Source organism: Charadrius vociferus, unplaced genomic scaffold (genome assembly GCF_000708025.1).
Source record: "Charadrius vociferus isolate BGI_N301 unplaced genomic scaffold, ASM70802v2 scaffold370, whole genome shotgun sequence".
Lineage (NCBI taxonomy): Eukaryota > Metazoa > Chordata > Aves > Charadriiformes > Charadriidae > Charadrius > Charadrius vociferus.
In genome coordinates this window covers 4,208,214-4,221,253 of record NW_009646744.1, presented here as the reverse complement: position 1 = coordinate 4,221,253, position 13,040 = coordinate 4,208,214, and the positions used below count along the sequence as shown (strand labels likewise).

General features: G+C 40.2%; 1 protein-coding gene across 1 annotated transcript in view; it reads right to left on the bottom strand.

Moving 5' to 3' along the window:
* SPOCK1 (sparc/osteonectin, cwcv and kazal-like domains proteoglycan (testican) 1) overlaps positions 1-13,040 on the bottom strand; it is a 319,586-nt gene that overhangs the window by 99,235 nt on the left and 207,311 nt on the right. The window contains exon 5 of the mRNA XM_009891093.1: positions 1,986-2,118. Coding sequence (XP_009889395.1) covers positions 1,986-2,118 — 133 coding nt within the window. The remainder of the gene's footprint in view (positions 1-1,985; positions 2,119-13,040) is intronic.

Below are 13,040 nucleotides of genomic sequence, written 5' to 3'. Positions count from 1 at the left end.
AGAAATTGTAGAGAGACAGTGATGTTCTACAGGTTACCGTAATAATATACTCCCAGATTTACAGTGTGCTGTATACAGCAAAGAACAGTACTGCTATAAGCACCTCCTAGATATGGCATAAAGGTTAAGCAGACATACGTCCTCTTGCTGGAACTGGATGTTACAGAAGGATTACCAGTCAGCACAACACTGGAGGGGTCTTCAATCAAAAAAAAAAAATTAGAAAAAGCAACTACTAATATGCAAAGTGACAAGCAATAGCTTCTGTGGAATCATACTGGGAAAGCACTGAAACCCTGCCTTCCCCAGGCAGGGGGAGAGAATGGGGGCAAAATCAGTGGAAGAGAAGTTTCTGCATTTAAGAGACCAACAAGATGCTGTTATTTTTAATTGCTAGGACAGGGGCAACTGATAATTAAACACACAGTAAGTGAAGATGAAACAAAGTTGTTTCAGAATAAATCTTCTAAAAGTCTCCTTTAAAAATAAAACAAACCCAAAAAACCCCCATAAACAGCAGCAACTTCTGGGAGATGTGTCTTTGATAGTAAAGCACGTCAGCAACCAGAATTGTTGGGTGTCTTCATGATAGCTGTCAGGCTTACATTGCAGTCACAACACTTTGGTGAATTTACGACATTGACAGAATTTCTGATGAGAAACATTTGGATTGTACAGTAAGAAATACAGAAGGTCAAAAGAAAAAGCCTCAGAGCTAACAGGGATGCAGGTAAGATGCACAGAAATAAGTTCAATAGGATGACTGAATATGCAATGAAAGCTATTTACTGCAGAGTACCTTATACACTCTCAATAGTTCAGACAGAAAAATTTGTTTTCAAAACAAGCCCAATTTTAATCCTAAATACCAATGCTAAATTACTGTATTACATACTCCTAAAGAGCATTAAAGAGAGCAGCCTGTTTAACATGCAACTTGGAGCCCTTTTTCCTGTAGTCTGTGTGCAAGTATGAGACTTTCTGTCTATTTGCTCCTCTGGCCATGCAAATCCTTCAGCCAGAATAGACGAGAGGCTTAAATGAATTAACCACATCAGCATTTTAATATTTGTGTCCATTAACGGATGAAGCATTCAAGCTGCCCAGCTGAGAATGTAGCTGCATCATCATCATCACTGTTACATCACAGCGGAGAATTTCTTCCCCTGCTCACATTATTTTCCTGGATTGTGGAGGGGATATTATTGGATTTTAAAGGGTAGCTTACTGGCCCTCAAACCTCACCTTGCATGCAGGAAGAGAAGAAAACCTTTGAGATTCCCTAAACATGACTTCCAGTGCCTGAAGTGCTGTTTATGGAACGTGTATCCGAGACATGGCAGGCTTTATTTGATAACGGGAGATCTGGACTGCTGAATGGCTGTGAAGCCAGTTTCTTTTATTGAGTCAAGCCCCAAGGTGATCATATTTTCAGTATAACAATAAGCCAGTTTATCCCCACTGGGTTATGGGGATTTTTTTTTTATGGTACCGTATATGCCGCATCTGGCACAGAAGCATATTAAAACTGTGGTTTAAATGAATTGTAATATGTTACCCATGTAGCTGGCGTAGGGAAGGAGATAGAATAACTTGGCAGTATCATTGTTCTGTGATTTTTATTAATTTTTTTATCATTTGGAGACCAAATCTTAAAGCAAGAACTATCCCAAAATCCTCTTGTCCAAAGAAGCCAATCTGAGCAAAAGAATTTTCTTCTGTTGCATCATCAATATTGAAAGTGTTCTACTTCATTAGCAAGAATGAGCTATTTAGAGAAACATGAGTCACAAAAGTCATAGAATTCTGATTTGCCGTTTTTCAAGTATGTAAAAACCTACACTTATCAGCTCTTTTTCCACAGAAATATACCATAGAACCAAAGTAGACTGTCATTTAATACCGCCTATTAAAGTTATTTCATTTTCATACTACAGCCCGGGTGACTGCTGCCGACAGGATTTCAGGTCCCAAGGAGAACTTACCCTGGTAGTATACGTGTGTCCATCAGACCCGCAGACAGCGTTGGCATGTGTCACGGGGCAAGGCTTGCATTTCACTATGTTAGCCGGTCCAGTCCAGTGCTTCTGGGCCAAGTTCCCTTTCTTTTGTCGAAGGCTGTAAAATAAGAGGCACCAGGTTTGGTTAGTTTTTATTTTTTTTTTTTTTTTTTTTTTTTTTTTTTTTTTTGAACACGCTTGTATAAAACAGAAGAATGAAAGCTTCTCTGAATAAGGCAAAGCTGGATTTTCACCACAGTATTAATTTAAAGCGAGTAAATTAAATGCAGCTCCTAACAATGCTTCTGTAATATGGCACATTACAGTAGGCAATCTAAAAAGCAATAAATTGGTAGGCAGTCCTAGATTTACAGTACTTGGCAGCTTCATTTTGATTTATAGCTACAAATTACTTCACTTAAGAATACAGAATTTTGTTCAACACACAGCGTTTCTGGCGAAGCAGACAAGTAACATTACTGCAGGTTGTATTTGGAGACCTTTTCACCAGGCCTTCTCCAAGTTGCCACGTTACTGTTAAGGTAGCCACAACTTTAAAACAAAATCCTTTGAAAAACATTGCAATTTATATTATGCTTACAAAAGTGTCTAAAATCCCCTAACAACTTTGTCCCTGTACGCGCAGTACCCCTCTCCACATGCCAGACACTGAACGGCTGTTATTCTCATATCACTCTCAGCTCCCCTACGAATGCTACAGAGTGACAGAGAGCATCTCCAAAGGCATTTGTACCACGGGAGCTACTGCAGTTGTCCTCAAGTCATGGACTACTCGATTATTGCATTAAAAATGTCTACAGAAAGACATCTGCTCTAAAAACTTATTTCAAAACATGTGCAATTGATTCTGATTAATAGCTCATTTCCTGTCATAATGAACTACTCGACTGATATGACATTAAGTAATTATCACCAGCATACTGTTGTAAGCTGATTAAAAGTTTGCTTTAGAAATCACAAGTCAGTGTTACAATGCAGATTCATTTTGGCCGTGTGTACTTGTCTTTCCCTTGAAAACATTTACAAGGGAAGGCAAGGCATCGCATCGGCTTTGCTGGAGACTCTTAAGAAAAATAACTGCCATCTGTTCTCATACCACAGTAAAAAAGATATGATATAACAGTTCAGCTAGAAATACACTTCAATGTGCCGCTGAATGACTTTATCACAGTTTTAGAAAAATATATACAGATATATTTTAAAGCAATTTCACTACAGCTTGCAATTTGCTACACAATACTGACTCTGATGCAATGACACATTCAGCTGCTAAAATAATAAAAGTTCTATTCTTTCATCTCAGCTCTAGTTTTCTTCCAGTCCAACCTTTGTCACAGTGATGAATAGTACCACTAAGAAGCTTCTGTCCACAGAAGGAATCCAATCATGCTATCATAAACTATGAAAATAGAAGTGTAGTATTTAAGACTAAATTCCCTCATTATTTTCAAGAAGTTTTCTTAATGCACAGAGCAGTTTTCCCTCTTTCAGATGCATTCTGCCTTGCAGTTACCATTATATCAGATGCTAAATGCTGCAGATGGGGGGTTGCTTGGCTCTGAACCCCCAAATACAACTCCACAGACACACTCTCTTTCGCCAGGGCTCTACAAACCATTTATTTAAGTTTTCCAGAGTAACTGACACTTCTGCAGCTCCCTTGCCTCCAACAATGCTTTGTTACTAAAACGTAACGATTATCTTATTTTCTCGAAAGGTTTCCATCACAGGCATTTCTTTTGTCTTTTCAGCTTGACAAGAAAATTTCCTCTTTACTTTACTTACAGCCCTGCACTTCTGGAGACGCTCAAACTCACAGTCAAGAATACGTTTGGATGTAGGACTGTAGATACTGATGAGCAGAGACTGGAGATAGATGCGAGAAGTGCTGTGCTTCTCCTTTGGGGACTGCAGAGGGATGGATCAGGGCACAAAGCAGACTTTTTAGCTTTTCACAGGCTCTGATTTTGAGATTGTGGAAAGTCAGACCCTTGTCTGTATGTAAAAATGTTCAGAAGAAAGTTTTAAGATTAGCTATAGAAAAACAGCTAAGAAACGCTAAACTTGAAGTGTATGATTTAGTGCCATCATCATCAAAGCCATTAGCCACAAAGCGTGCAGGATGGAGATGAGCAACTGAACTAATGAGCACCTCATCAAAATTAAATGTAGACTGAAGTTCTTAGCTAGACTGATGCCTAACAAATCACAGGATCTTGATGCTCCGAGTGGCAAGTATAAAATACGTTGTACAGCATTTGTGGACCAAACTATATTCAGGCGTTTCGCACTAGAACCATAAAAGAAAAGCCCACTGTGGACACAGCTGCCTGTCCCTCTCTCACAGTCTTACCATCTCCCACCCCGTCATTTCCTTACTCCTGCCTCGGTCCCTTCAAGATTCACATTGAGCCAGGTTCTACCGGAAGATTCTTCTGGAGCTAATAATGATTTCCACTCTCCCATCCTCACTTAAAAAAAAAAAAAAAATTAATTTATCCATTTCAAGTCATTTCATCAGCTCATCGAGCCTGGTGGCCTTTGCCATCACTCTATTGAGAGTAAAAAACCAATGTGCTGAGCCTTAGGCCTGAGCTCTGTTCTCACTGCAGCCCTGTGGGTAGAAGCCCCCCTTAGGCAGGGACTAGAATGGGTTCACCTGAGCTTGATTTGCAGTGTCCCACTTACAGACGCTGAAGGGAACATTATTCTCTTCTTTCCCCCCACGTTCATCTTCAGGAGCTTCTTTTGATAGCAAGAGGAAGTTTGTTCTCTCAAAGTCAGTGATATTTAATAAAGAGATGAGTTCACAGTGGAGTACATCTCAAAGGATTTTATTCTTTTAAAAAGGTCACAATTTTAGTAGCACTTCATATAATGCACATAACGAGGTAGAACTGCTACACCTGCGATGTGACTGGCAGCAGAGTACCCCACCCATTTTGGTTGCAAGAAACAATCTGGGTTTCACAAATAAATATATTCTTTTTAAGCTACACTTTGTCAGACACAATAGAACAAAACGTCACTGTATTTGAAGCAAGTCAAAGATAATTTTTGTCAGCTTGGCCAAGTGAGCAATAGCTGAAAGTTTTAACGGGATCCCCAGATTCCACACACCCCCCAACATAGAGGTAAGCACCTTTTTCCTAGGGAGGACATCTGTCTCCAGAAGTAAACATGGGGGTTTTTTGAGTGATATTTTGAGAGGCTGGATAAGACTTCTGGAAGCTTTTCAAACCTATAACCCCTAACAACACATCAAACGTCCAAACAAACAAATTAAAACCCAGACAAGAATATCGGCTGCCACGAGCCGAGAGCCTGCAAATCCCTTCTCAATGGACGCGCACATTCACACACTCTGGGAACACGTTTTGCTATGCTAATCATCTTGGTTTAGAATAAATATGTCAGCAGCAAGCCAGGCCAAAGCAAATTAGGCCTTTTTTTTTTCCTGACAACTTAACCAACTTTAATCCTCCTTTAAGACTCAGAGTTGAAAGGATCTACTACCAATCATTAGAAAATAACAACTGCGCAGAAAGAACAAACCAGAAACTCCCCACTGAGGTAAAAGTCTGCCACATTTAAAAGGACAAGAGGGCCGAGTATTTCCAGTATTCCAGAAGCAATGAGACATGGATGCCTTGCTCGAGTATTAAGACTCACATGCAAACCCTGCCTGCTTTTGCTTTTCAGACTGGTGAAGCGATGCACTGACAGGCATAAGATTTAAGGAGCAGTTAAGTTGTACAGAATTCAGCCTCTTAACGTTCTAATGCATAAAGAAATTTTAGTGGTTTAAAACATTCGCACTCCAACACAGGGAAAACGTACACTGACTCAACTTCATTACTCATTACACAGACACACTACTTACCACATACTGTGAAAATACAGGGAGACGACATCTGGTTTGCTTGCACAGGAACAGGGACAAGACAGCGCGGTTGCCAGATGCCACCAGCCAGATGCCAGGACCGTACACGGCAGCCCCTGGCCAGCCACACTGCACAGCCTGCCCCAGAGCCACAAACACCCCCACTTCAGCACAGGTCCAAGCTTTGGCTGCAGAAAAGAGAGCTCAGAAGCTGGAGGAGAGGTGGCTCCACCCAAGAATTTAAGTCTTCCAGGTGTGCCCTGGGAGAGCTGATGAATCCCCCGCTGCTCCCCACCTGGCTGGGGACTCTGGGCTGCTCCTGGCATGGAGACAGCCTGCCAGGGGGTTTGAACTCTGCCTTTTGATCAGCAAAAGTTTATCAAACCCAGTGTTTCAAACAAAATATTTCATACTGAGTCTTTTTTTTTTCTTTTTTTGTCAAAAAAATCCACAACGTTAACTCCTGCCCAGGTCTCTGGGTGGGCTGTGCTGCTTAGGGATCTCTGCATCTTTGCTTATAGCAATTCTCTCCAGGATAGCACAAAGGAGCATATATGGCAATAAACTTTGGCAAAGCCAGAGGCAAAAATAAAGTCACTTGCACAAAAATGATGGGTTTTTCTAAATTTACATTTACAATTTGTTTTACTTACAATTAATTTTAAAGTTTACACAGGTCCTAGAACTATGAATAGTTTCATTTTTATTTGCCTTGAAATACTCCTGGAAAAAATGAAAATTTTACAATATTTTAAAGTAGACTTTTAAAAAGGGAATAATTTATCTTTTAGGGTAAAATCTGGAAGGGGATCACCAAAGAACATCATAACCACAACGTAGGAAGTGAGAGTGGATATGACATGGATAAGCTTAGTTTCACCCAATACTTCCTTCCAAACTATTGCACAAAGTTCATTTTCTTACCATTTACTGAACTGATAGATTTTAGTTAATTTACTTATTGAGAAGATAACGATCTCTTAGGCCCTGTTCTGCAGCCAACTTGCCTTGTCAATGGAGTCTCTAGGTGAACCTGTGGTGAATATACTACAATATGACTCAGTGGTCTATAAAGACATAAAATTAAAAATGGGACCTTGTAAATTTGATACAGAATGTGTAAATTGAGAGTATCAGTGTTCAGCTTTGAGACAGCAGCTTATCAGAAAACACGGGCATATTATATTTTAATAAGCTGTATAATTTCGCTACATAAGATAATGACTATCACAGAAAAATAATTGTGACATTACTATATAACTTAAAATGGCAAATTATATCAACTTTTTGTTTCAATTAATATTTGTCTTATCACTGCCAGCTAGAAACAGCCAAAATATCAACAGATTTTATGAGCAAGACCAATGCTGTGCTTTTATGTAGTTATATTTGATCATCCAAGTGCAAATCCAATTGAACTTTAATATTAGTAAAGACATAAACTGCACTACAATTCAGACTTTTAATCCAGAAGAAAATTTACAACATTAAGAGCACCTTACTCCTCTTCAAGACTAGTTATTCCCAAACGCACATACAGTACATTAGCAGATTAAGCATTGGTGGTTTTAGTGCAATTACAAATCAGGTTACTATGAATACAAGTTGGCAGGCCAGTATTTTGAAAGTCCCGCCAAAGTCTTGCGAGGAAGGAGACAGAAAGTAGAAGTTCTGCCTTAGGAGTTCAGAACGTATTTAGTAATGTTATTGGACAAGAAAAAGAGACTTCTTTACCCCAAAGAGTTTTTGTTAGATGAATTTTCAAAGGTCTGCTGCAAATAATAGTGGAAAGTTTCTCAAAAAAAACCCCCAACAAACAAGTTACACAATTTCTTCTAACAGAAAGTGTCAGGTAAACAAAATAGAGAGATTGGTACTGTCTCTTCTTGTTCTTGAAGTCACTGTTTCAGTGACATTACACAAGCGCAGAATTTGGTTCAATACATGTTGCAAATTACCTGCAATGCTTACCTCCCTGTGTTTCTGCTGCCTAAAACAATACAGCTACTTACTGCAGGGCCTGTAGGAATAGTACTGAGCTGGTCAGGAATTTTTTTATAAAACAGGTGTTAACTTAACAAAATACTAACTTGACAAACCCAAATAATTTCGTGGAGACAAACTGGTGTTACCAAACTTTTAATGATGTTGCCACTGGAAGTCTACAGAGTGTTGTGCTAGTTCATCTCAGGCTGTGAGTGACTTTGAGGTCCCGAAGGTGGGGCTTTGCAGTTGCCTTGTTGCCTTGACACATAAACTGCTACAGAGACAGAAACTCTTGTTCCTGTTTCCTCTGCCCTGAAGACAGAAGTCTGAAAGCCCTCAGAGCTCTGGCCCTAGTTGGGCTGATAGCGTGGAAGACCATCTCTTCCCAATGGTCTCTTCCAGAGACCTCTTCTGTGTAGCAAAGGCGATCTCAGCACCTCAGGGGTGGCAGGTTCCCTGGAAGGCAGGTTGGAGATGGCCCCCACAGGTGGGCGCAGCTACTGCAAGGATTCCCCATACGGCTTTGTCTTTAGGGGACTGAGAGTTGCGTGCGGTACTTTTCAGTCACAGCTGACATGGAGACATCCCTCAAGATTAGGGTTAACTTTATCCATCTTTCTTCCTTTCTAGACCTCACATCAAACCAAAACGTCGTATACAACTGCTTATCAATCAAGCCCTAATGAAATACAATTAAAAAGTTCAGCGCACCAAAGCAGGTACCAAATATATGTGCTTCCCGAGAAGCTGGAAGGAGCTCTGCCAGAGCAAACTTAAATGGTTTCCTGAAGCTGGAACAATTCGCTGTGGAAAGAGTTTAAAATGTACTGCCTGTACCTCCTCTATGCCTTGTGCACAGTTTGTTCTTGTCTCCCTGAAGGAAGCTTATCACGCTGAAGATAAACCCAGCAGTGCCTGGCTGTTCCTATCTTTCCTTTGAAAAAGCCGTTTCTCTTGTTCTTGAGGAAAAGAATGTCAGAGCTGAAATTTGCCAGTATAAATGGCAATGCTCTCGTCTCCCTTTGTATCATTTTTGTATTCTGTTTATTAGAGCTCAGAGTTTGGCCTCATTTCTACAACATTTCATATTTTTCATGAGCTGTACATACCTTGAGCCACTACCGGTCAAGCTATGTGAAGAAAAGAGTCTACACATATTACCTTGAAAACAAAAGGATACTAAGCTTTTGGATTAGAGGCAGACTCCTTATTTAATACAAACATTGTAAAATGAGAACAGACGGATGATTAGAGTAATTTTTCTACCTGGAATTTACACCTTCACATACAAAGACTAACAACACACAGAGCTGCCTTGCATTTCAGCATCGTCCCATTGGACTTAGAGACTACCACTTTCTTTGATTTCATTATTCAAAGAAATAATTTCAACTGTCTGATTGTACTAAGGCTGTTGATTACTTTCTCTTGCCTTCATATCTGCTCCCCGACAGATCTGGCTTAAAAGAGCCATAAGAAACAAGAGGCCTCTGCTCACTGTAGTTTGGTAGATGTGCAAAGATTCTTAACGGGGTGTGATGGTAACTGGGGACCTTTCTGGCAGAATGAGGCTCATTCAAGGCTTTCTCCCACAGTAAATGGATACTCTGCTTGCTCGCTGTTCTTTCAAACAATGGCACTGATGAGATTACATTGGGAATTAAATTTGTTTGTTGCTGGAGAGCCTCAGTAGCCACAGGACTATTCTCCAAAAGCACACTGCACTCAGAACTGGTGATGAAAAATTTAGGGACTGTTGAGGTGAAAGCTGTCATTCCAATGGATTGACAAATAGATATTTCCAAGGGATGAGGAAGAGTCAAGGAAGGGTGAGGAAGAGTCAAGGAAGGGTCAAGCCTCTATTTCTTACCAACAGTAAGAAGGCAGTATAAAAATAAGCATGGGGGAAACAACGTACCAGGAGGAAGTTGTCAGCTAGATACAGGGAAGGCTGAAAGTTTTGCTAGAGCAATATGTTTTGCAAGAAAACCCCCTGACACATCTTGCAGGAAAAATGCCCTAAAGATTCTTGCATGGATCCCACTAGGTCCAGCTAGCAACCAGCTCACCAAAGAGAATAAAGGGTCTTGGGACCCAGGGTGCTCAAGGTTATGGCTTCTGCAAGAGGAAGGAATCTTTTTACTTTCTATTTTCTTGTGTGTTTTAAAGGAAGAGGGGAGTTGGAAAAGCCGACCTAGATTGCGAAGACCTAGAAGGCCAGAAAAACCTTTAGACTGTCAGACTGTTAGTTTGTTAGACTGACTGATACAATACAACTGCTGCAGGCGATTTCTGAGATCCAGCAACACTGAGACAGAGAACCGCCCGAATGCACCTACTTGGGCAAAGCCCCTCAGACAACAGCAACGCCTGTGTCTAAGCAGCTATAATACAGCGTTTACATATGGATACTGTTAAACTGCCAAGACAGCTGGTTCTGCACAGTATCAGGATGCCTCAGTACAAGTATCCTTCTGAGATGTTAGTACCTGGCCTTACTTACTCCTGGACTAAAAATGATCAGATTGTTTACTAAGGTCATTAGAGAAGCACATGGATTTCTACCTTTGGGTACTTTAATACATAAAAATGGTTTTTGAAAGGTCCCATTAAATTCTTAGCTAACAGATTACTGTGCTTACAGGCTATTAACTTTTAAATCTAAATTCTTAATGATTTGCAACTTTTAGACCCAATGCATATGCTTCACAGCTGCACAGATATGAAAACTGGGAAGGTACACTAAGGGAAAGAACCAAAACAAAAAATCCACACAAACATACAGTCCTGGTGTTTTAAAAAGTCATTACGCTCTCCTGAATAAATAACACAGCGTCTAAACTCTGCCTGTTCTCATGAATTTTCATAAGAGAATTATTTTCCTTTTCATCGTTATTTTTATACTAACATAAAAAGGAATCTCAGACCCCAAACTATGTAAAAATAAAATGAAGTGCCTTGAATTTCAAAGGAGGAGGGGAGATAGCAGGAAGTTTATAATTAAAGCTGAAATCTTCTCTACCGCTTCTCAGTTTGTAGTAATCTTCAGCAGCCACTTCTGAACCCTGGCTTGTGCGTGCTGTGAGAGATGCTGGAACTTGGCTCACAGTGCTTAAAGGTGACCTGTGCAGCAAACTTAATACTTTTGTTGGCATTGGCTTTCTTTCCTTCTTTCTATGACAACCTATGTGTTCTTTTCCCTGCTACCAGAAAAGAATATTTTTTAAGAGGATGAAGGTACGTTTTCTCTGCCCGGGATCTGGTTATTTTGATACTAAAATATTGTATTGATCAGGTCTGCCTCCTCCTGCTGGGGGAGCTTGCCAAGATCTCCGAGGAAGCTGAACTGCTTGATGGCATGTGAGATTAATCTGAGCTGTCACACTGGGTTGGGAAGCAAAGCCGATCCTCACTCACTATGCCCTGTTTCATGCAATTAGACAGCTTCAAAATCGTTTTCACCGAATGTGGCAGAGCAGTCGTTTTCCCCCGTTTCCCTGCTACGGCTCATATTTCCAGTTACAATGTCGAACCCTGTGTGGCTGAGTAGCTGTGCGAACAGAAAGATGCAAGATACTTCAGCTAAAAATCATGGCAGATTTCTTGGCAGCATTTAATAACACCAGAAAGTTCCAACATGACTGATGAATCTCCCAGAAACTGCGGACAGAAAAGCTTTAAAATGGTCCTCATTCTTGGCCAAACGCAGGGGTGTGACAAGTTTAACACCATCGAAAGCCCATCGTCTCATGTCTCTGCAGACATTCAGCTGCTTGGCAGAATGAAACTGTTGGGACAAACTAGCGGGTCAAAATAGGTGGCAGACCCACACTGGGATTTTTATCAGCTCTATGTCCTTCCATATGGTTTATAACCCGGTCTTACTCTAGCAATGGCAGTAGTTCAGTCACGTGCACTACATTCCTTACTTCTACCTTCCAAAATGCCCTCCCGCCCAAAAAGTGTGGGTGGGTTTGGTTTTTCTTCTTTTTTTTTTCTGAAGCAAAAAGGTTCAGAAATCTTATTATCACTTTGCAACTGCAGGGGAAACATCAACGACCCCCACCCCCCACCCCAAGCGTCCTTAGACAGCTCAGCCGAGTTCTGCTTCATTATGTTGATTTTGCTTTTCCTAAGGCGAATAACATGCAGTCCTCACAAAAACTGACATATTGCTGGTAGGGATGAGACAGTAAATGCATTTTAAAAAATATAGTAATCATTCTTGCCCTTAAGGCACTAAACCAAATGTTTCTTTTTAAAAATGACTGCACAGTACTTCTGTTGTGTGAATACTTGCTACCATGCTACAAACAATCAGTTACAAGCTGTGCTAGCAAAATATTTGCCCCTTCTGACACATTTTATTATGAGAGAGGCTTATTAGATTCTCAAGAAGGCTACAGCAGATTAAGCTGTTGAGGATTTTTACAATTAGCATCCATTACCTAAGAATTCATATATGATTTCTGAATAGAATTGGCTCGTCAAACAACAGACAATTAAAAAAAAAAAATCAATTGCAAAGCCACCTCCAGAGTGTAGTCAACATCTACTATTCAAGGTTGGTTTGGAAAAATAATCAGACTGCAGTTTCCTATAGTCAGAATAAAATGAATGTTAGTGAAATGCATGCTAACCAAACCAGTTATAAATATTATAAGGATCTGGGTAATTTTAAAATCCCATCCTTTTTAGCATCTAAATAGGCTAATGCTCCTGTTGCTTATTCAGCACTGCTGGTTTACAGAGCTCAGTACTATGAATGTCTAAACATCCTGCTGCTGAATTTCTCAACATATTCAGTGCTGCCTGTCTGGTTATTTGATGCTAGAGATGGAGCTCATAATATCTATACCCTTCCCAGCTTCTCAAATGAGGCCATCTTATATCAGGCTATGTCTTAATGAAAGGTGACTGGGGCTTCGGGAAGATCCCAAACCGACAGACAGAATTTACATAATCACATTAATTTATGATACTAACTGAGTGCACATGATCCAGTCCAGAGACAGCACATGGTGAAACACACCTTTAGGTAAAATTTGAAGATGAATGCAATCGACATACTTGCAGAAACTGCAAGATACACATTTCATGAGTTACTTCCACTGAGTTATTAAAATTTCACTTTGCTGTGACCTTGAATC